The sequence below is a fragment of the Amblyomma mixtum genome, chromosome 4, assembly GCF_055824585.1.
Source record: "Amblyomma mixtum isolate Tamu chromosome 4, ASM5582458v1, whole genome shotgun sequence".
Taxonomy (NCBI): Eukaryota; Metazoa; Arthropoda; class Arachnida; order Ixodida; family Ixodidae; genus Amblyomma; species Amblyomma mixtum.
Genome location: NC_143015.1, coordinates 115377270 through 115401938, shown reverse-complemented (window position 1 = coordinate 115401938; position 24669 = coordinate 115377270). Strand labels below are relative to the sequence as shown.

General features: G+C 47.9%; 2 protein-coding genes across 5 annotated transcripts in view; one reads left to right on the top strand and one right to left on the bottom strand.

The window, feature by feature from the left end:
* LOC149347988 (receptor-type guanylate cyclase Gyc76C-like) overlaps positions 1-24669 on the top strand; it is a 321612-nt gene that overhangs the window by 184528 nt on the left and 112415 nt on the right. The window lies entirely within an intron of this gene.
* On the bottom strand, positions 12616-23933 carry LOC149347990 (uncharacterized). Of its 2 annotated transcripts, none has more exons than XM_089587837.1 (7): positions 23914-23933; positions 20189-22522; positions 20064-20105; positions 17854-17940; positions 15906-16153; positions 13635-13794; positions 12616-13082 (listed from the first exon to the last, which is right to left on the bottom strand). In XM_089587837.1, the coding sequence occupies exons 2-7, from the start codon at positions 20412-20414 to the stop codon at positions 12631-12633; spliced, it is 1215 nt and encodes a 404-aa protein (XP_089443963.1). In that variant the 5' UTR covers positions 20415-22522; positions 23914-23933; the 3' UTR covers positions 12616-12630. The 2 variants fall into 2 exon arrangements, with proteins under 2 accessions (XP_089443963.1, XP_089443964.1); XM_089587838.1 differs by having other exon boundaries at positions 13680-13794.

The window sequence follows — 24669 nt, the reverse complement described above, 5'->3', positions numbered from 1 at the left end:
CAAGCTCATCAGACCGTGACGCGTAGGCCTTCAGGTCAATGAACCCCTGCTTGCTCCTGGGGAAAGGCCCCATCAAATCGCAGGTGGCCATCTGCCACGGACGCACACTGTCAATCGGTTTCATCATTCCAGGCGGCTTGCCACCCCGTGACTTCACCGCTTGACAGACATGGCAGGAACGGCAATAGCGGATGATGTCACGCTTCATGCCGGGCCACGTCACCGATTGACTCAGTTTTGCAAAAACTCTGGAGTCACTCAGATGACCGGCCAGTGGTTCGTCATGAGAGAATCGCAAAAGTGCGCCTCTTAGACTTTTGGGGATAACCACCTAGAACGGGTCGATGGACTCGTCATCGGTGGCTATGTACTTCAGCACGAGCCCGTCATGGTCCAGCAAATATGACTCCCCGGGGTTCGCCGCGACACACGCTGGCTTCTGCCCCCCTGCGCCCGCTACAATACAAGTAGCGTCACGGCGCTCCGTCTCCCTGAGACCGTCGCTCACCTCGCGACAAAAGGGGTCATTTTGCTGGGCTTTCAGTAGCTCTTACGGCTGAAAGAGATTCCAGTCATCCCAGAGGGGAGCATGGTCTCGTCCCCACTCAGGTTTGCAGCCAAAATTTCCGTTCGCGTCGGCACCTCCGAGGCGCTCACGAAGAGCTTTGCCTCTCGTCCGCTTTGCGAAGCGCTGCTTGCCTGGTTAGCGGAATGGGTTAACCCGTTTGCGGGCTCCCCCTCCTTGCCGCCCGGCGGCTCGTCCGCTGTTTCGCCCCCTCCGCCTACAGGCGTCAAGGCGCCGCTGGCGAGTGGGGCACGGGATAGCGCGTCAGCTACCACGTTTGTGCTCCCCTTTCGACACTGCACGGAAAAGTCGTAATGCTGTATCAGGAGAGCCCAGCGCGCCAGCCGACCCGCAGGCTCGCGGAGCCGCATCAGCCAACTAAGCGCACTGCACCCCTGCCTCAGTGGAGGCTTGGGTGGGCTGCACGAACGAGGGAGGCAAGGCTCCTAGTTCGATGAGCGGCGCGGTTTCCGCAGGGAACCGGGCCAGCGCCTCGCCGTTCCCAGAGCAGAATTGACTGCTCGCGGGGCACGGCTGCTGCTGTTCGAAACTGCCGGTTGCGGCAGCGTGACACGAACTGCTTTCGCACTGGGCGGAAAGCGTGCACAGCTGAGGCATGTGACCAGCGGATGCACCGCAGGGTGCTTCCGATACAGCTCCAATGGGAGCCACGTGGTCAACATTTTGGGTTGTGTCACCGTGAACCCCAATGGGGGCCGCGGCCAACCACGGTGTCTAGCTATTCGAAGGAACAGCAGCCAGCGCATCAAACGACGCTACAACTCCGTAGGGAGCCGACATGTAGCTGCCGAGTGCCGCGCTGGGGGTGGTAGACACGGTGCGCAAGCGTGATCGTCAAGGCGACCTGCTCGGCTAATGTGCCATCAAAGGCGTAAGCGCCAATGACTTAGCACGTTGGGCGCCAGTTGTGGGTTCCTAAGTGGACACAGGCCACCACCCACCGCGGGTTCGAGCTTCGCGCGAGCCAAGGGCCCCGATCAGCCGTCACCACACACACTGGGACACCGCTGCAGCGCACTCAACCTCCGCTGGGAGGAGAGCGATTCGCCGCAAAGAAATAAGCCTCCAAGTTCACAAAGGAGACGTTTATTCACATCGTCCTTCAGCAGATACACACACACTCAATAGTCACCCCGTCCCGGGGGCGCGCGAGGAGCAAGGCTCCGCTGCGCGCACGAAGCGACCAGAGTAATGCGCGCCGCTAACACGCCGCTGCAGGAGAATGTCCCCGCGGCAGTGCTGTGATCTCTCTCTCGTGTCGACCGTTGGGCCGGTTGCGAGAGAGAGTGGGCAATCAACGCAAGGTACGCCTGTCTGAGGTCGCTGGACCCCGAGTGACAGGCTCGAGCCGCTGCAGGTCAGAGGACACGTGCGGGCGAGCTCGAGTAAGCACTGGTCCGAACGGCAAGGCCGGCACGGACAAACAGTAACGTACGCACCTTACGCTGTCTCGGAGGGATCTCTCTCTCTGGGCCCCGCTCGGACGGTCGCGCGGCGCGCGGCCGCCCAAAGCGGGGTCCCGAATTCCCGCCAAAAGGCGCCAATGGCAAAGGCCCTTGGGGAGCCGGGGCGGAGCTGTGGCTAAATGACAGTGATTAGTCACCCAGCCGCCTCTCCACCGCCTGAGGCGGGGGCAAGGGAAAGAGGAGAAACAACGCGGGCGGCCGGCACAGCCGCGCAAAGGCGACGGCGCAAAGCCAGGATTCCCACAACACTTACTTTTTTTCCCCCTCGGCTGATGGCTCTCCGCTGTGGATACAAAGAATAAAAAGAAAAGAAGAAAGTAACACTGTAACGAACGACGGGGCGAGCAATCCGTCTTCTTCCTCGCATTCCTGCGGCAAATCGATTTCTTCGTTAACCGCAGCACTCCGCAGTTGTACCGTTTTCCGGGCGCTTCGTCGTCTCCGGTAGGGGGCCCTGATGTCTACACCTTTGTTTTGAGGGGTGGTGACAACTGTTTCTCGGACGCCATTTTGTTTCCTGGAGATTGCGTAGAGTTACTCACGGTAAGGGCGTGAAGCTTTGATTCATACCTCAACTGAGACTTATCTTTCATGAAGAGAATACAGACGCCTGTCCATCATCTTGCGCGCTCTGGTTTGTATCCAGCGTGAATTGGAACCAGCAACTTGAACAGCTAGAAATTTTAAGATTGCAATGCCCGAAAGCTGCATTGCACCACATCATCTAAGCAGCTGGAAATGCCGTTATTTTTTTTTCATAATTATAATGTGGCACCGCAAAACTGATCCCGTCAAACAAGACTGCGTAGTCGTCGTCACCGTAGCCAGTGAAGCGAAACATCGATGTATCGTGTCTAGCATTCATGGAGAAAAATTTGGAATATTGGAAAATGGTAAGGTACTATTACGGAAATATTAATGGTAATTGTCCATTCTTCCGATGTATAGCTAGCAAAAACTTTCTTTTAAAGTTTTTCCGTCGCAAGCATCGATCAGTTGACTTCCATAGAAAACGAATGGGGAACGCTTTGTACAAAAGCAAAAACGTTAATTGCAAAAAAAAAAATGCAAACCCGTCGATGGGAGATCTGCAGATATATTGATTGCTATAGTGAAAGCTTACAATATATGAAAAAAAATTGCCTCATAAAGTCTTTCCCCTTCAAAAACTCCACAGTCAAGAATTTTTGGGTACGCTAGTGAGATGCTGTTGATGTCACGGCCGTCACCCGTTCGGTTGGGCATCCCATATGACGGTGCCCGGGGAAAACGCAATTTAGAAAACAAGCAAACAAAATAGCAAAAAGCAGAGTGCTTTGCGCCTCGCGCTTCCCCTTTTGGCTAATTGGCCAGCTGTCCGTAGTGATGGACCATGAAGTCCTCTCGAAGACTGCTCTCCTTCTGCGTAGGCTTCTTCTCTCAACGGGCTTCCTGTTAGCCCCTCTTGACAAGAACTGAGAAAGACTAGACCGCACGCTGCGCTACCGAGACGAGTGCTTGGCGAGCTCTCTTCGCTGCGGCCGTCTCACGCTGAGCGCACTCGAGTTCGCAAGGGTACACGGAGGGGGAGTGCATCGACCGTCCGCTCGCATTTAGAGTGTTTTCTTCGGGCGTTAGCGGAACGAGCCTGTGACACCTAGTCGTTAGTCAACCCTCATTAACGTCTTGATTTTGCTTTCCTTTTAAAGCGAGAGCATTACTAGACCCATTACGAGAAAATCCGGCCGCGTGTGTTAGTGTGTGTACTCGTAGATGGTACAGAAAATCCCAGCGATGACAAAAGAAAAATAGGGTGACGTCATAAAGCGGCCGTATGACGCGCAGAGCAAGCCGAGCGCCGCCACTTCAGACAATCATATACATGTCGTTTGTCTAAACACGCTCCCCACTGGACGACCTCCACGTGACGCCAGTTTTCCTGACAATACCAAGATTATGACGCAACCGTTTCTTGTACAGCGTTCCGGGTTGCGCGATACGATTTCTCGTTGCATATGGCTTACATGTGCTGGTCATGTTGGAGGCTCCCTTGCGACAGGGATTCGAACCGACGGCATATGCACCTTCAGTTGTATGCCTTCCCCCCGCCGCAGTGGCTTAGTGGTTGCGGCGCTCGGCTGCTGACCCGAAAGACGCGGGTTCGATCCCGGCTGCGGCGGCCGAATTTCGATGAAGGCGAAATTCTAGAGGCCCGTGTACTGTGCGATGTCAGTGCACGTGAAAGAACCCCAGGTGGTCGAAATTTCCGGAGCCCTTCACTACGGCGTCCCTCATAGCCTGAGTTGCTTTGGGACGTTAAACCCCAGTAAACCAAAACCATTTATATGCCTTCCTAGACTCTTTGCCTCTTTCCTTCCGTAGCGTGTACGTCTGCCCATCACTTCTTGCCAGACTGCGCCGAGACAGCTTGGTGACCTTCAAACGAGGTAGAGGACCGAGGGGAAGGAAGGAAGGAAGGAAGGAAGGAAGGAAGGGGAGGGAGGGAGGAAGGAAGGAAGGAAGGAAGGAAGGAAGGAAGGAAGGAAGGAAGGAAGGAAGGAAGGAAGGAAGGAAGGGGAGGGAGGAGAACGTGTGAAGGCGGCACGACGTCCATTTGGTTTGGTTTAGTTTGGTTTATGGGGTTTAACGTCCCAAAGCGACTAAGGCTATGAGGGACGCCGTAGTGGAGGGCTCCGGAAATTTCGACCACCTGGGGTTCTTTAACGTGCACTGACATCGCACAGTACACGGGCCTCTAGAATTTCTCCTCCAAAGAAATTCAACCGCCATTTGCTTCGTCAGGTGAACCCATTAGCAACAAAGACGAAGGACGCTTGGAGTACACGCAAAACCTGTTGGGTTCTTGTGTGATTGTTGCTCGCTCTGTTAGATGGCGCCACACGCCGCTGTACTTTAGTGTTCCTGTAGCAGCGACACAGTACACTACTGTACTGTGTCGCTGCTGTGATGCGTCATCGAAGATGTTTTTTTCCCTAGTTCTTCAAGCTTTTCAATTGCGTTTGTGTAAAATAAGTTCGAGCACTAGGACACCACCGCCTCAATCCTCTACAATGCCCCACAGTGGACATGTGGCACTCTCCCTTTGAAGACACTTCGTGCTAATAGGGTATAGTGCAGCACAATACACAGCGCTCGTTGTGAGACTTTCGCCCGTCCCTCGTCTTTGCCCCTGCACGCTTCAGCCGACGATACAAAAGCCAACATGCTCAGGATGTTTGAAACAGAAAAGGCGCGTATGGGATGAGCACAAGAAAGAACGTAAAGCGACAGGACAGGCGCCACTTTACGTTCCTTCTTGTCCTCTTCGCATTCGCTCTGTTTTCTGTTTCAAACATGGCTGCGAACCAACTAGCCCAAACCAAAGTACTTCTAGACGCTCAAGATGCTCTTCTGAAGAATCCATCTCCTCCAAAAGCATCGCTTCCTCACTTTTGCCTCTACCACAGACCTATACTCCGTTTCATACATAGCAGGCAACGGTGCGGAGGTTGCTGAAGTAGTGCGTCCGCGAAACTATATTACTCCACTACGTATCATTCATTCTTCTCGAAACTCCGGTCATTGTTTGGACGAATACAAAGAGCGGTATAAAACGATGTAGTAGCATTGAAAATCACGGTCGAAGCTGTGAGGTGCTCAGTGTTCGGGCTCTCTGGCCATAATATTCACGGAGTGTGAACTACTTTTTGGGCGCGGATTTAGTAGAAGCGATTCGCCCTACCAACCGCGTATCATACCGCCGCGTGTACTTTTTGCTTCTCGAAATCTCGACGAGTCGCGAGGCAAAAATGTGGCAAGAGGTAAAACGAAGTCCAGGAGGTGCCAGTCACGGCACTTAAGATTTGTCGCTACGAAATATGCTTGAGTTCTCTTTGGTTGTATGGCGAACTACTTTTTGCGCGCGGACTTAGCCTGCGCGAACAGGCGTGCTAGCTTTGGCAGCGTTGGCTGCTATGTGTGAAGCGGAGTATAGTTTCTCCTCAATCGGCGTGCACTCCAACGCGACTCACGAAAGCGTGTGTGTCTGTAGCTTCTTCCGTACACCGCACCATGCGGTTTCGCTGAGAAGCTTCGATCGCAGAATGGATGGTCTCGTAGGCCCTCACCGCCCTCCCGCTCGGAAAGGTCAGGCCGGAAACAAAGGCAACACCGGCCAAGTGCTGCTCGCCGGCTCGATTCGTCCGCCGCAATCCACTCCTCGGCCCCAACGCACAGCTCGATCTATCTCGGTACACTCGACAAACTCTACGCAGCGTCGCCTCGCGACATTGCAAAGCGTGCTCGGAAACTCTGATCGAGTCCGAGAAGCAGCTGGGACAGCAACCAGTGCTTTCGTTTGAGTGATCTGTCGTCCGCGTTTGCGAGCGTGTGTAGTATATGCAGGGTGTCTCACCTAAAACTTTGCGGCACAACTTTTAAAAATAGTCTTTTTGAGCTAAACGAGCACTTTTTTCGGCTTAGCAATGTCATTGGTGAAGTACATAAGAATACAGCTAAGCCGTGCCAGCTAGCAGGCTGGTTAACTAATGCTGAATACTAAACTGTGTAACTAACACTGTTCGGCTCCTTAATTATTGAGAGGTGTGTAGCCCACCGTAAGTAACATCCTTATCCGTTTTATAATTTCGAAAACGCGGTTACCCTCGGCGCTGTGGCCCAACAGAGCTTGACTGTTTCGACTAGTTACGTGCACTGGAGATGTTGCTTTGCCTGCAAGCTTCTCGAAAGCTCATGAATTTTGACGCGATGTAGCCAAAAATTTTTTGGGCCACAGCGCCGAGGGTAACCGCGTTTTCTAAGTTCTAAAAGCTGATATGGATATTACTTATGGTGGGCTACACGCCTCTTGGCAATTAAGGAGCCTAACAGTAATAGATAGTTAACTATTCAAAATTAGTTAACCAGCCTGCTAGCTAGCTCGTCTTAGCTGTAGTGTGATGTACTACACCGCTGGCAGTGTTATGTGAAAAAAAAAACGCTCAAAAAAAGCTGTACAGCTTCCAAATAACACAGTTAAAAACTTTGTCCAGATCCGAAGCTCGAATCTGGGTCCACCGCCTGTTCAGAGCAGTTTATCTTCGAACTAAGCTAACGAGGAATATTTTTTTTTTCATATTTGTATTTAATATATTACGGTAAAACGATGTTCTTACAGGAGCTGTTTAAAAGAAACCGGGAAGCAAAAACAAAGTAGCCTAAAATACAGAACACACCGACACACTTGCACAAACACACGCTCACTTACACACACACACACTCTTACACACACACACTTACACTTACACACATACGCACGCGCGCACTTACACACATATGCACACACACATACACACGCACGCACACACACCATGCACATGCACCACTACCAGGGCACAAACTGAGCACACGTCAAAAAGTCAGGCCACAAGTCCGGTTTGTAATTAATTTTTTTGTAGACGTCTCTGAGGTAACCAGTCATCTGAAAAAAACTGATTTTGATGAGGCACATCAACCCATCACGCGGTCCCTTCACCATAAGGCAGGTAACCAGGACGCCCAGCAGACGGCAGAGCGAAGCCCAATTGAAAAACAACTCGAATGTCGGAACGGTTTCAGTCCAGTGTGTTTAAGGGGACACCTCAAGGTGGAGTAGGTTTGAAATGAGCGAATAACTACTCATTACCGCTCACACAAGTATAGTTATGATTTCAAATCCACTACACATTAGGTTATTCTAGTGAAAGCACTGGACTGACCCCAAGCAAGCACAAGTAATCGGCCCAATACGTGGAAACGGTTTCACTCTGGTCCTATGTAAAACCGGCATTTGCCAATACGTTACCAATATTGGGCCAATTGAACCAATGTTGGAAATGAATGTTCTCACTGTGGTCCTTTGTAGGACCGGCCAATTACCAATGTATTTCAAAATATTAAGCGGATTACATGTGCATCTTGGGCAAGCAGCGCACGTAATCTGTCCAGTATTGGAAATTTATGGTTTCACTGTGGTTATATATAGTACCGGTATTTGCCAATGCATTTCCAATATTCGGCCGACTACCAGTGCCGCTGAGGCGTTCATACGTGCGCACTGGAAGACGCAGTGATAACACGCCTGCGTCGATCGGCTCTCTGTTGGCGTGGTCTATCGACCAAGCCTGAAGCGGTCTATATAAAGGTCCTCAATCCTGGCGGCCCGAGATAGCGACGAGGAAGCGCCGACACTCGACCGTCCATTACGGGAGTCCTTGACCGTTCGCACTCACCGGCCGCGCCAGCGACCAAGCGAATCCGGCCGCAGAGGCGACGACTACATTGCGCAAGCTGAAGAACGCGCTTCTCTGATGACGACATCCAACCGCGGCACACGGAAGCGCAAATGATATACGGCCGGAAACATATACAAGGTGTTTCACCGAAGACTGCACAATTTTTAAAAGTATTTTTTCGAGTGAGAAGAGTGCTTTTTTTCGGCGCAGCATTGTCAGTGGTGTAGTACGCCAGAATGCAGCTAGCTAAGACATTCAACTAGCAGGCTGGTTAACTAATATTAAACATTTAACTTTTTTACCTATTGCCGTTACGCTCCTTAATTAGTGGGAGGCGTGTAGCCCACCGTAAGCAATGTCCATATCAGTTTTTAGTATTTAGAAAATGCAGTTACCCCGGCGCTCAACAAATTTTGGTTATTTCGACGTGTTACGTGCACTAGAGAGGTTGTTTTGTCTGCAAGCTTCTCGTAAGCGCATGTATTTTTGTTTGGTTTGGTTTGGTTTATTGGGGTTTAACGTCCCGAAGCAACTCAGGCTATGAGGGACGCCGTAGTGGAGGGCTCCGGAAATTTCCACCACCTGGGATTCCTTTAACGTGCAATTAACATCGCACAGTATAGCATTTCGCCTCCACCGAAATGCGACCGCCGCGTCCGGGATAGCACCCGCTTCTTTCGGGACCGAGAGGAAATTCCCGCCTACGCCCTGAGGCAAGTTCTTCCTTATTGGGGAAGGCGCATGCCATCTCGTTTCTTGTCGTGCTGCCACTCGAGAACACGATTAATATGAAAAGACGTCTCGAAAAAAAAATCGGCGTGAAACACGCTGCGACGCTTGCCGTTTCATTGTTTCCGTCGGCGGCACGAAACACCGGCATCCACATTTCTCACGATCCAAGAATAGAACAGTGGGCGCATACCCCAACCTTGACAAGCCTCCCCCCCCCCCCCCCCCCCCCCCCTTCCTGAGGGCGCGAGACACGACAATAATCCAATAATCGCGCTTCTTTCCTATTATTGGATTCTCGTACTGTGTGGGCGCGGCGGTGGAAATGGTTTAATAACGACATTTCGATGCGGAGCTCATTCCCGTGCACTTTTCCCGCGCGGTTCTTTGGTCGATCGATGCATCATTTCCTCTTCGGTGATTTCCAAATGTGGACTCCCAGCTCGAGCTAGACGTCGCGCAAACATTGCTGGAGGCTGAGGGGGCGATCGAAGTGGGATTGATTTCGAAGTCGCCGTGGACAAAGGAGGGGGGGGGGGGGGGGGGGAGGAAAGGGGGGGGGGGGGCTTGGGATCGCTTTGGGCGAGTTATTCCTGGAGCCTCTGGAGCGGAACGTCCTCCAAACTCTCCTCGAACTTCTGCCCTTTCCGGTTTGATAGCACGCGATTGCATAAGTTATGCCGGCACTGTTCTATTGTTAGCGTTGCGCTAATAAACGAAGTTTCGTAATTCCTGTGGCTTACTTTTTTTTTCATTCTTTTTATAACGGAAACTTTATTGCGAGAACAGGTGATTTACACAAACACTGTTTGGACCGATAGCTACAAGGCTTGTGGCCGGTCCAGTACAAAAATTACTTGCAGTTCAGCCACAGAGCGCGGAAGACTAACGAGTTAATCATGTTATACACAATAGTGCAGGTTACAAAAAACACGCAACAAAAAACAAGAATAAGATAGGAGACTGCAAGAAGAATACAAAAACCGCCGCGGTGGCTCAGCGGTTATGGTGCTCGGCTGCTGACCCAAAAGACGCGGGTTCGATCCCGGCCGCGGCGGCTAGAATTTCTTTGGAGAAGAAATTCTAGAGGCCCGTGTACTGTGCGATGTCAGTGCACGTTAAAGAACCCCAGGTGGTCGAAATTTCCGGAGCCCTCCACTGCGGCGTCTCTCATAGCCTTAGTCGCTTTGGGACGTTAAAACCCCATAAACCATAAACCAGAAGAATACAAAGAACACCAAGAATACAAAGTACAAAAAAACACAAAAATGAGAAGAATACACAGAATACAATGGAAAAACACGCCAAAACCAAGCACCAAGAAAAATGAGGTGTCATGAATTCACAAAACAAGAGTTTCAGGCAAAATTTGATTAGACCAGAAATGCAGTTTACAAGACATTTTAAAATTTCTGGCTACTGTTACCTAGATGGGGAATCCGTTTCATATTTTTGCTCCATTGAACTCTATTAGGGAGGTCTTCGTTTTCTTTAAGTAAATAATTTTTACTCTATATTTGTATTAAGATGCTTCCTTCTGCAGACACTTATCCGGCCACTTAGCATCCTACTTGAATGTTTTTTCGTGCTATCCTTAAAGGTGCACGATTGGCAGGTGAAGAGAGAAAATCCCCCTAAACACCACCTTGCAGGCTTTCATTGCCCAGGAATTGAAAACGCCGGATAAAAGTTATAAACCAATGCATGGGATTGACTTGTGACCCCTCCAATGCTGGGAAGTTAAAATCTAGGAGAGTTGTGCCTTAATTCTTGGCGCCCCTGTACTGTGCGATGTCAGTGCACGTTAAAGAACCCCAGGTGGTCGAAATATCCGGAGCCCTCCACCACGGCGTCTCTCATAGCCTGAGTCGCTTTGGGATGTTAAACCCCATGAACCACACCAAACCAAACCAACCAGAGTTGGGGCAAAAAATATGATTGGAGCGTAATTAAAATGAACGTATTTGTATTGTCTAAGCACGATAAAACTCCGCGCAAATACACAAGCGCGTACAGTTAGTCAAAAGAAAAATTCAAAATTGCTTCATCACCTGCCGGTGCAGCATTACGACTACAGAAATTTTTGGGTTATGTTGTTTTTCCGCTATTTTGTTAAAATTTTCATGTATTTATCCTTCACCAGGCCTCCTGCATCGCTGGCCACTTGAACTTTGGCCTTGTTTCGATAAACACGTTGCAAAAAGGCCTTTACTTCAACTAACGAATCAATCCATGTTCCGAGAGCAGACATGAAAATTATTCGCATTTTTCACGCTCTGGATCACAGACGGCACGCCGGTAGCATAGCAACTTTTTTATACTTTTGAGCTTCGCGAATCTCTGTCCTTGCTCCTTTACCTTCACTTGCAGAGTCTTAGCCCTCTTCCATTTAATAACGTATTCTGGCTTATATAAGGGCAGAAAAAAAGGACTAGAACGTCGCTTCAGCCTTCGTTGTTGTTACATCACTGCCATCGTTTCCGATCCAATGGAGCTGTGGCAGGCGTTGGTGTCGTGTTCATCTCTACTCCCACCTCTCGGTTCTATAGCCCGTCGTCTGCTCCGTGTTGCGACGGCTTGTCCAGGTAGCCATAGATGTCGACATTCTTTGTTGTCAGTCGGTCGCCTATAGTACATATGACCTGACATGCACCATCTCATTCCAGCCTGGTCGCCTCCACCGTTACATTGCAAGCTACCTTCGCTTGTGTCGCAATTTACTACTTCTGCTACCCAACCACCTATCTCGTTTTGCTCAGTCCGCGTTTCTTATTTCTTTTAGCTGCAACCTCGGCGGTGCCCTTACACTGTATTTTATTTCCTTCGTTTTCTCTTACTTCTAGCAATGATTCCTCGAAGTCCTTTATGTGGAGAGGAAATCCGGGACTCAATATACTACATCGAGTGGGGTATTGAGTTACAGCGGTTGTTGGAGGTGACTTCCCATGAGTCTTCTGCTTTTATCCCCTGTACTGTCTGGTATCTCCTCGCAATCCAATGAGCGGAGGAAAGCTTCTGCGTCGCAACATTTACTACAGTCAGTGCCCGAAAGCGCTCTATTTCGCCTTTCCGTAACAACGTGCATATCTCACAGTCCTCCCAAGCAGCACACCAACAATGGACCGACGCTGGCATAATGCTGGTCAAAACCGGCTCGAAAGTCGTACCGACGTCGGCATTGGGGCAAAAAGTTACTTTTTCCAACCTTGGCCTGATGTTCGGACCAACACTGAACCGACATTCATGCCACTATCAGACCACTGTTCAGCCGCTCTACCAACACTGAACCGACATTCATGCCACTCTCAGACCACTGTTCAGCCGCTCTACCAACACTGAACCGACATTCATGCCACTCTCAGACCACTGTTCAGCCGCTCTACCAACACTGAACCGACATTCATGCCACTATCAGACCACTGTTCAGCCGCTCTACCAACACTGAACCGACATTCATGCCGCTATTGTACCCACTTTCAGCCGCTCTACCAACACCGGCTTGACATACCACAATTAGGCCACTGTTCAGCCTTTCTGCTAACGCTTGCCCGAAGTTTATGCCATTGCATTTCCAGTTCAGCGAATATTCACATTCCAGTTAATGTTCGCATTGGGAAAGCCATGGGTTTTGGCATTGCAAAGCTGCAATCATCTCTTCTATACACATGCACAACAAAATGAGGCAACGAAAGAATCCAACTGAGAAACAATTTATTAAATAATTAGGCACCGTGGCTGGGGACGCGCGGTTGCGCGAGTCCTGTGAGGCAGCGAGGGCCGCGCAGGAGGCGGGACCTTGGGAAGGAGCCAGGGCCGCGCGGGAGGAGGATTTCTGGGAGGTGGGGGCCGCTTGGGGAAGGGAGGGCACTGTGCTGGGGGCTGAAGCACAGGGGCTCGCAGTGGTTGCCAGGCCGGCAGCGGTACTTGGCAGAAACGCTTCGGCAAAACGCCTTTTGCGTCCGCCGCCACGGTCCACCGAACCTGGCAACCACTTCCTAATAAACCCCTGCGCTTCCACCACATCCGCCCCCGTCTTCTCACAGATGGCATCTGCATAAGATAAGCGTTCATTTTAGGCCAGCAGAAAAACTTTGCTCGTTAACAGAAATCAAGATTATTTCAGCAACAGAGAAAACAGAAAAGGCCACAAGTACATGTTAACTCAAAGTGCGTGCCAAAATGAAAGGCCTACAGTATCCAAATACAACTTGAGGAGAAAATCCACCTGAAAGCTCTTCTAACCAAATGTATAAAGCTGCTGCGACATCACGGACGACCACTTTGCACTACTAACATATGGGAGCACAAATGGCTGGCAGATACAAGGCACGACTACGATCCATGACAAGAGATGGATGTGACTGGTGGGAGGGCTTTCTTTGAAAGGCATCTGCTGACTCATATATCTTCAGATGCACATGGAAGAAAACTGCAGATGACTACCCCCATAAAAACAGTAACAAAATATTCACCTGTAATGAAAAAGAAAACTGGTAAAGTATCAACTGAAAAGAAGAAAAGAAAACAAAGCGCAGCAGAACCTGGTGCATGTTCTTCCACTCATCTTTTAAAATTCAGTTAAAAGCTACTGCAACAACATACCTGTTGCCACCTTGCATAACTTCAGGGCAATAAATGACCACTTGCCCTTGCGGCCATGGAGGCTGTACATCCTCTGTACAGCCACCCCCATGATGGTGGTCATTATGTTGGAGCCCACCTCCCTCAGGCCCTTGCCCCCCAGGCGGACCAGCTGCTTTCGCTGGAAAGAAACACCACAGGTGCACAAGCTATTAGGCACAAACATCAATTATAATTTCATTTAGTTTAGCAGAATCGAATAGCTAAGACAATTGTGTGACTACCTGTCAACAGCCCATGCGAGTACCTACAATCATAATGCATAATTTCTGTATGATACAATAGCTTGACTAGTTGCTACCAGCAGAAAGCACCACCACCAATATGGACATTCTTTTTTTTCCCAGTTTACTAAGAGCAGGGAAACTTTAGCGATTAAGCAAAGGTGGCCAACTCCTACCCATTATGCTTTGCATCTTGGACATTATTATATTATAACTATAATGCTTTTTGCAGATATCTATGTACTGGATGTGTTTTCTCTGCACAGCCGTTACGCTAAAATTGATTTGGTTTGTAGAACTTAAAGTTCCAAAGTGACTCAGGCTATGATGAGGGACACCATAGTGGAGGGCTCCGGAAGTTTCGACCACGTGGGGTCTTTAACATGCGCCACTGACATCACACTGCACACGGGCGCCTTGCTTTTCGCCTCCATGGAAAACTGGCCATCACGGCTGGGTTTGAACCTGAGTCTTTGGGTTCAGCAGTCGAGTGCCCTAACCACTGAGCCACCATGGCGGGGCTCACTACCCTGAAATTGAGCAGTCTAATTAATGCTATACAAAGGGCGCTTATTTAAATCCCCAAGCACCTGAGTAAAGCTGCGTGCTTAGCAACCACATTTAATTAAACGATGTTGCTTGTTTTTGGCAGCAGATTAAGTAATGAAATGTGCATAATGTGAGCAAAAGACAGGGAAGAGGTGGGTTAAAGCTGCCCCATTATTTGGGAAACCTAGCCAAAATTAAAGACGCGCTGAGAGAGGACCAACTTCCAGCTGTGTTCACAGCAGTTCATGCAACAGTATATTAACCGAAAGCTCAACTTCCTGTAAAACAGACCTTACAACATCCTTAATGTTAGCTACAAAGTCCACTGCTGAACTAAATTAAAACAGCACAACAATAAATGACAAATGTAAGGAAAATGAGGGGCTCGTTATGAGACACCTACGAAGAAAGGCAGCCACAGGCAACAAAAGCATAGGGGATTTTTTTTTGCTGTTGATCGATGTAAAACAATAATGTAATCACAGAAATATTTGACTGAGAAAAAAAATTTGTTGGAACCAAGTCTGTTATGCAACGACCGGCCACTGGCAGAGCTCTGGAAAACTACATCGAATGACATTGAGTGACACCATCTGAGAGCAACTGCCCCAAAAAAGCCTGTGACTGCACCGCCAAATACCAAGCTACTACAAGATGTGACAGGTGCAATGCTTCGCACAGAACCAGCATCAGTAGCTTGGTTTGCTGTTTAGCGCTCCTTCTCGCCTAAACGCTCCGATGCGACAGCAGTCTCGCAGGTGGCATTTTCTTTGCATTGCGTGGCTGAAACATGATGTGACAACTGGCACTTGCCGTAAGCAATATTGCGAGCGCCACATGTTCAGCACTGCTACTGAGCCCAACAAATTGATAGGAGCCAAAGAGCAGATAAAGAGAGTCCCCTAACAGCTGTCCCGACACGTGATGCAGTTTTTGCAAGCTCTGCTACCGGCTGGGCATTGCGTACCACTTTTGCTTCCAACAGTAAATCTCACCACACAAGGAATCGACAGGGCGTTCCAGTGAACACTCTCAAAAATTCCTAAAGAAGCGCAAGTTCGATATGGGAAAACAATTTTTTTTTTGGAGGAACGATCTCTCAGCAGTGGTGGACATAATTTACTGCATAACTGTGCGTGTGTACCTGCAAATATTTCTTCTATTTTGAACTCCCTATTCTTAGGAATTCCTGAAAATGTTCACTGAAGCAGCCAGTGTGTATATCAGCAAGCAACTTTCATGAACAAGACATTTACATTAACAAAACACACTGTGACAGCACACTCCAGCACAACAGTAGGAATTATATCTATGAAGAGCATGTTATTCACAGAGCACGGCATGCAAACACTCTTGGAGCTCAAGATTTCTTCACAAACCTCGCAATTACATTATGCATGCAAATCGTTAGTAGGCATTCATTTTTTCCAGACACGAATTATCAGAAACATTAAATCACCAGTCCAGCAGCCACGCTGTCGTCCTGGACGGCAGCTTCCACAGTGTCCAACTCCTCGGGGGAGAATGCGGGCAGTGCAAGGGTGGGAGGCGGTGGCGAGGGGGACACTGGCCGAGTCCTCTGCTCCAGCTGCCGGTCCGACCGCAGCAGCACATGATCCTCCAGCCTTTGTAACCGCTGCATTAAGTCGCGCTGCTGCTGTCGGACCTCCAGCACCAGGCACATCAGCTTCAGCAGGGTAGCTGAAACTGAAGCAATCAACAATTTCAGTGAGAGCAGGGTTAACCTGGGCGCAATAATATCATTTGCGCACTGAGGTACAATAAAGAACAGTATGAGGCTAACAGTAGGCAGCAACACACTCTGTACTATGCTCCTAAACTTCCACCAGTTTTTATCCTCCAGGACACTTCTAATTCATGTTCTATTCCTTGCTAGCCTAATTTAAATGCCATAAATGTCACCATGAACTGACAAACCCCTAGGTGAAATGGAGCTGCTCTATGTGTGATAGCTAGCACAGAACCTGCAGCCTTGTTGTGTAAAGGACTTCTCAGTCTATGAGCTTCGCCAATTTTTACATTGCTTCATGGGCATTTCCACTGCTATTGCACCATGGCAGAGATGGCAGCAGTTAGTCGCAAATGGATTCTTCCAGTGTCATGAGAAGCATGTGCTAATAGGAGCGAGAAAGCAGAGCAGGCCTGTGCCCTTAATATAGCATTGCACCATTTGGAAAGTATTGCTCACGGCAAAACCCACATTGGCCAAAATGCTGGAGGTAGACATCTGTTCTAACTGCAAGTGCTGGCAGGGATCAATGCATTAAAACTGCAACAAAGATAGCCCTTATGGAATTATAGCCCTTAGCTGACAGGCGAAATGCAACAAAGAGATGGACCAAATGTTTCTTGCTAGGCACAGGAGGTGCCAAACCGTTGAGACATAAAACAAGGTCACATTTATCTCTTACCACGCATCCATTTTGCTGCAGGCAAGACAAGACTAGGAGCCAGCTGATGTGCTCAACAAGGCAGTTAGGCTGTTCAGTTCTTTCCTAAGCAAGAGGTCCTCCTTCAGAGCATGCCACTATTATTGGCTGCTTATCTCCTTCAGCACCCTTTATGGGAGCTTTGTGATAGCGCAATTAATTTTTTTTCAGCACATTTCGCTGCATCCAAGGCACTGCATTGACTTCCAACCAGTAAACTTTTAAAATACTTTGAAAGACAATGAAAAATTACAATATGGGCCTTGCTGACCAACCGCGACCAAGCGACCAAATTATGCTGGTAAGGAAACAAATGCACAGAACATGGGACTACTGTGTAGAGTGCAATTCGTAGGAGTGGCTTCCTGGTGGTGATGTAGGCCGAGAGAGGCAAAGAAATGCCAGGATCCAAAAGAACCCAACAAAAGCACAACATACAGCTCTTGGGAAGGGCACACAACAACCACTCCACTATGAATCACAAGAGGAGAAAGCAATGGAAGTACTAGGTTGTAAATTCCAGTACCACTTCAGTTCAATACAATCGGTTTTGAGAAATACATGTGATGATTTTCAGAGTGACCCCTTTCAAAGCACATAGTTTGAAACTAGAAATGTGCTCCTAGCACCGTTTCAAGAGCCACTGAGGAGAACTCCGTGCAAATATCTTCCTGAATAAGTATATTCTCTAGGTCTTTCTGGGCCCGTTGACTGCTGCTCGGCAGCAGCAGGTACAATGAGAAATTTAAAATTTGCTGTTTTTCTTTAAGGCAAAGCAGATCTAGCTTCTATATTTTGTTGTGTCACTTGATACTAGACAAAATAGGAGTGTATTTAAAAGAAAGGAACACAGTGAAAAGACGGGACAAGCAGCATTTGTTCTGTCCTCTCACTGTGTCCCCGTGTTTGGCTTGCATTTCTCTTTTTGCACAAAAGTAAACAAAGTGAAAATCTCACCATCAACAGTCCCAGCTGTCGACCCCTCCAGCTTGCTGGGTGGCGCACTGTTTTCGTTCACGCTCTCCCCAGCGTGATTCAGTGGGGCTGGAGATGAACATGCGTCATTGATGGCAATCCAGGAAGTACAGAACACACTACTGTGTACAACCACAATGTCACATTTCTATCCTAATTGAATGCAGAAATGCTACTTCAGGATATTTTTGGAGAAGGGACAGAACAGTTGCATGGCCAGGCTGTTTTGCATACAGGTGATCTTTTTAAAACACAATAGACACAAAATTACGAAGTTCAGAAACAAATTCCTGGTTATATAGAGATGCCCCCCAGGCAATAGTAACACTTCCTTTGGCCGAAAAGATATTTTAATTTGGTTTCAACCACAGGCTGTACAAAGACTTCATAATTCAAAACCCATCAAAACCGACACCTCCATGACAAGTAGTTGACGTGACAAACAATGTCACATCATGCAGATACCTATTACACATAAAAGAACGTTGTGATCCGACTGCGGCGGCGCGTTTCGATGGAGGCGAAACGCAAGAGGTGCCCGTGTGCTGTGCGATGTCAGTGCACGTTGAAGATCCCCAGTCGGCTGAAATTATCCCAGGGCGCTATGGCACCTCCTTCTTCCTTTCTTCTCACACTCCCTCCTTTATCCCTTCTCTTATGAATGTCCACCGAAATGCGAGAGAATTACTGCACCACTTTCTTTCCTGAAAAATCAGTTTTCAATTTTTTAAATATGTGTCTATAGTACTTCAATAATTACATTTCTCATGCACCAGCATGGTGCATTGGTACCGTATTTTCCGGTGTATAAGACGCGGCTTTTTTAAAAAATCTTGCTGGTGCGTCCTATACAAGGGTGCGTCTTATATGCGAATTTTTCGTTTTTTTTTAGAGAGTTCAGAAATTACTCAGGTTCATGTTCAAGCCTTTTTTACCGAAAAAATATCACTAGCAATGAAGCGGTTGTAACACGGTTAATACTTCAATACGGGGACCACCGTGCGCAACTTTTTTTAGGTGAACTTTATCATGAAACGACGGGGATGACGACTTCCAGGATCACAAACACACCACCGTTTCGGAGGCCCCAAGCAAAAGTAATGTGAAATGCCAAAAGATGACGACAATCACGCTTCTCGCCATTGTCAAGACAAGCCAGGACAAGCCGGCGTTCTTTTTTCAGCCACCCTTTGCCACTTTGTTTGCTCCATGTACGTAGTGCGAAGAGAATATTTCAGTCGCGTTGCCACCAGAAATGGACGAACTTTTTGATAGCGCATCCGAAGGTGAAGACTTCGAAGGTTTTAAGTAGAAATAAAATGTTCTTATGGACATGTGGGAGAGTTTTTTCGTTTTTCTTTCTTTTTTTCCAAAACGTGGGCAGGAATGACGTGAGTGTTGCCTTTTTCGACCACTTAGCGTTGCTTAAGAATTTCTCACAAGTACGGTGAATTTCGTGATGGTCGCGCAAACGTGTTTAATTGATCCCCACTATCCCAACTGGGAAAACTGGGGTGCGTCTTATATAAGGGTGCGTCTTATATAGCAACTTTTTCAATTACAGCCTGCATATATGGCGGGTGCGTCTTATACACTGGAAAATGCGGTTCATTTAAGGACACAAAAGAAACTGTCATGGCGAAACCAAAAACAGAGAGCGGAATATATGTCATGTGAATAGAAACCTGTTCGCAGTACTGTTAACGTGGGTAAGAGAGTTTGCCACGAAATGGTTACTGGCAGATTCACTGCTGATCTGAGAGCATGGCAAATGTAAAAAGCTGATGCCAAGTCTGAGCACGTTCCATTTCTCTGCAAGTGCAATTAGCTACGTTGGAGTTTTTTTCCCAGATTTTGCAAGCATACTACCATAAATCCCCAATCAAAACTAACACAATGTCGACCTTACATTAAATAGAAATGAGAAATGGTGTTTTAGTTTTAAGGCGGTTAACATCCAAAGGCGACTCAGGCTATGAGGGACGCCGTAATGAAGGGCTCCGGAAATTTCGACCACCTGGGGTTCTTCAACGTGCACTGACATCGCACAGCACACGGGCCTCTAGAATTTCGCCTCCATCAAAATTCGACCGCCTTGGCCGGGATCAAACCCGCATCTTTCGGGTCAGCAGCCGAGCGCCGTAACCACTGAGCCACCGCGGCGGCTTAACAAATGAGAATTCATGTCTTACGTGGTGACGGCAGCTGTACAACATCGTTGTGGCCCTCATTTCCTAAAAAAGAATTGCACATGAACGTCTTGTTGAGTATGCAAAATAATTTCTCATCAATAAAGAAATATGAGAATTTCAATTACCAGAAACTGCCGAGCTTTCTAGGGCTGAAGTGAACTCGTAGCGCCGCACCTTTTTTTCGGCGCTCTTGTAGGATCCTGCAAACATTCTCAATATCTCGACAAAAACCATGTCATCTCCAAGCAACAGTACGGATTTAAAAAAAAACAAAACAACTGAGGCCGCCTTACTGGAAATCAAAGAAAAGCTAATTGAAAACATAGAAAATAAACTGCTAACAGTTGGCATATTCCCTGATATGAGGAAAGCGTTTGACTCGGTTAACCATAAGATATTGCTTGAAAAAATGCAGTGTTATGGAATATGCGGCGTTCCTTTAACCTTATTTGCTAGCTACCTTGACAACCGATCTCAAACAACTATCATTAACGGTATTTCATCTGGGATCGGTCAGATTGTGTCTGGTGTGCCACAGGGCTCCGTTCTAGGACCAACGTTGTTCTTATTATATATTAATGATATCGTCAACCTTCATCCAGCAGACAACATTATAATCTATGCAGACGATACTAACGTATTTTTTTCAGGGCAAGATAGTAATATTTTGCAAGCAGCCTCCAACAGTTGGTTATCCCAATTGTCTGTTTGGATAAAATCAAATAGGTTAGAACTTAATGTCAGGAAAACAAAGTACATACTGTTTAGAGCCAAAAATAAGGAAGTTCCGAACAACTTCCAAATTCACTTCAAGCAAGCTCCTGTAACTCGTGTCAGCTCTACAATGTTCCTTGGAGTCATTTTTGAAGAACATTTACTCTGGACAGATCGTGTAAACTACATTTGCACTAAAATGGCTCGCTCTGTTGGTATCCTAAATAAATTTCGCACAATACTGCCTCGAAAATTCAAACTACAAATTTATTTCTCTCTAGTCTTTTCGCATGTACAATATTGTTTGTTGATCTGGGGAACGACTACCTCAACCAATTTTGTGAAAGTACTTACTTTACAAAAAAGAGCTGTACGAGCGATTGATAACTTACATTACAGTGAGAGCACGGGTCCTTCCTTCCTCAACCATAGACTGCTAACCATCACGGCCGCTTACCACAAGAAGCTTGCTGTTTATATCAGAAACCTTATGAAAGGAAACTGGCGGACTTTCGAGAGCACATATTTAATTGCCCAAACAGCATACAGTCTTAGGCACCCTCAATACCATGCACCAAAATCTCGTACAAACTATGGGTTTCAAAAACTAACTCACATAATTCCTCATAATTAAACACGTATCCATACTTAACAGAATTGTCACTACAAAATATGTCCGAGGGCTGCTTTGCTGACTTGATGCCCGTTCAGCTGCCTGTATAGCAACACTCAGGCCAACAGACTATCAGTTTGAAAGCCTGTGAAACACTCATGTGGCAGAGGCATTGTTTTATTTACAATTAAAAGTGTGATTCTGGTTTCTAGGATTTAACAGCTTTAAGCTATGAAGAATGACGTAGCGGAAGACTCCAGATTAATTTAGACCACATGGGGTTGTTTAACATACACTGATATTACACAGCACAAGCGCATTCTGCACTGCTCCATTTCACCACAGACAGGATGTAACCTGGGCCCTCGGCTCAGCAGCACGGACCACTCAGCCACTGCGACAGGCTAACAATTCAAACTGAACTAAATGTAAACAGCTGGATGAGTTGGTTCTGAATTTGCATTATGAAACACTGTCTCAGTGCACAACAAACATGGATGAGGAAAGAGCACACAACACAAAGCATCAATTGATGTCTGGCATTTGTATTGTGTGCTCTTTCCTTGTCTGTGCTTTTTGTGTGCCAAAAAATGTTTCATAATGCAAAAAAAAAAAATTACCATACTAAACCTTTCTGTACTAAATATTATTAAGCATACTGAGTGCAGCACTAATTCTGGGAACTACAGGTCTTCAAAAACAAGGCACTAATGAGTTTCAGAAGTAGTTCATCAGCTTACAAGTGCAATAGCTAACAGTTCATTCTGCTCCTCTTTTTGACAGCTGGCTAAGCGGTGGCTATCAACATGACTTCTTAGTCGTAATTTAGCCATCCAGAGGTGCAGACTCACAGAATCTAGCAAAGAGGCCTTTACAATCGCTGATGAAGCTACCATCAATATGTCTGCAATAAGACTACTTATGGCAAGTGGTAACGACAACCACTGGGCAACGCATCCACTCCCCTCCGAGAGCTGGCTCGGCCTCAGCTTTTGCGAGCCGCGTCACCTCCGAGCTCCTGGCCACAGGCCAGTAGCACTCTTCTTTTGTCTCTGTGAGCCATCCGACAGGAATGACTGCAAGGCAGTCGTCCTCAAGAGGAAACTTCACCACAGCGAATGGTTTTGACATGCTGCACAGAGGAAACACGACAAAAGATTAATGGGGAAACAAAGATTTTTACCAGACACTGTCTGTGCCATACTCTACTGGCACTTGCCTGTTTGGGTGCCGAAAACTTCACACTACCATGACAACTGACAGGTACTCTTACAACCATCTCGTTCTACTTCGCAACACACTTCTGAACTTTCATGAGTTGAGAGTTACAAGTGTCACGAGCGCCTGCAATTTGGGACTTATTTAAACAATATTTCTGTGCCTGCTGTCATGTGAACCAAATAACAGCCAGCAATAGTGGCGTGCAACTTCACTGCATTGAACATCAAACTCAGTGCAGTCTACCAGGAGCATAGTGATGAAAAAAGAAACCAGTAAAACGCAAGATTGACCAAATGAGGAAGAGAGAAAACAAGCGCGTTCAATTAGCGAGCTCGAAACTAGCACTCGCTATATGTAGAGTCACACTGATCTAGACTTTGTAATACAAGGCTCTCAGTAGCGGGAAGGGACACACATAAATAAAAAGTACTCTCAATTTTTTTTCTGTAACCGATCACTGGCAGGAGCAGCATTACTTCTGGCAGTACAGAAGAATTGTGTTCATTCATCCTGTTCTTGTCACATTTCTCTCATCGCACGGAGACTCGCAACGCAACAATGTCAACACTGCCATGGAAGCAATTGTCAATCAAGCACAAGGCATGCAGGCTGCGACTCTATGACGTCTGACATGCATGCCTGAACCAAGCGATTAGCCTCACAAAAGCAAAAATTGGCGATGAAAAACACTCAACTGCATCGCACGTGGCAACTGGTTGGTTATGGGGGGCGCCGCAGAGAACGGCTCCGGAAATTTCGACCACCTGGGGTTCTTTAGAGTGCACCGATATCGCGCACAGTACACGGGCCTCTAGAATTTCGCCTCCATCGAAATTCGACCGCCGCAGCCGGGATCGAACCCGCCTATTTCGAGTCAGCAGCCGAGCGCCGTAACCACGTGACGACTGTCATTGCGATCATGATCATAATATCTATACACGTACATAAATGTACGATGTGCCGTGAGAAACAAACCCTCTCAGAAGCAATGCGCCAACAAGATTTGCCGGGATAGTGCGTTCACCCTGATGAAGGAACACACAAACACACACGACATTTAGAAGCGCTTCCCTTCGTGTACGTGTGTGTTACTTCATATTACCCCAACCCTTACACGCAGTTAAACCTTGCAATGCGCCGCTGAGTTAATCAAAAGACAACTGCTGACAGATGCCTACAGACAAGTTAGATAAAGGGGCGACACACGAGGCGTGCTCATTGTCCTCACTCTTGACAAGTTCACAAGTAAATATTAGCTGACAACTAACATGAAAGGGAAAAAAGGACAGAATGTATACTTACGCAAGCAGTGCCTCCTGGGGCGCGATTACGAGTTGCTCAAAATCGTCTCAATCGGAAAGTGTCTCAAAAAGTGTCTCATTTGCCCCGTTCCTATTGGTCGGTCGTGACCAGCGGCCATATTGGTTTTTTGCGTCACCGGCCGACGTCAGAAGTGCGCCAGAAGTGGTGACGTTGCTTGCCTAATTATGCGAGCCGATTGAGACGATTTTTTGAGACTGGAACGAGTGATCTCAAACCGCTCGAGACAGAAAATGGCGGTTGTTTACATGGCCGGTGGCCGCGCGAGCAACGGTGTAAGAGGGTGCATGAAGACGGTTTTGACGTGCCGGACGAGTTGTTTCGACGTTTTGACATAGGAAGGAGCATAATGGCTGTGCGACGAACTCGGCGTTGAACTTGGAGGTGTGCGGGTGAGTGCGCGGTCAGTGGAGCGGCAAGTGCCTGTGCGCGCCTTCGCCGCCGGTGGGTTTCAAGACACCGTAGGAAATGAAGTAAACGTCGGCGTAGCCCAACCGACTGTGCAAGTGTTTGCGGTGAGTTGCGGAGACCACTGTCAAAGTTAAGTCGCAGAAGGTGCGCGCTTTCCGGCGAGACCCCTCAAGACAAGGCGGCGGCGAAGGTGGACTTCCTTCGCATAAACTTTCGCCACCGCAGTATCCCCGGCGGCGTCATCCGAGCATCATCCGAACGGAACGGCACCACCAACACGAATATCAAGTGCTTAACCCGAAGCGGGCGGCATGAGTTGGTTACGAG

Coding starts and splice junctions, on each gene's coding strand:
- LOC149347990 (XM_089587837.1), bottom strand. CDS start 20,414: ATGCCAACTGTTAGCAGTTTATTTTCTATGTTTTCAATTAGCTTTTCT. Junction 20,106..20,188: donor AGAAAGCTCGGCAGTTTCTG/GTAATTGAAATT, acceptor ATTCTTTTTTAG/GAAATGAGGGCCACAACGAT. Junction 13,795..15,905: donor ACAGCGTGGCTGCTGGACTG/GTGATTTAATGT, acceptor GTTTCTTTCCAG/CGAAAGCAGCTGGTCCGCCT.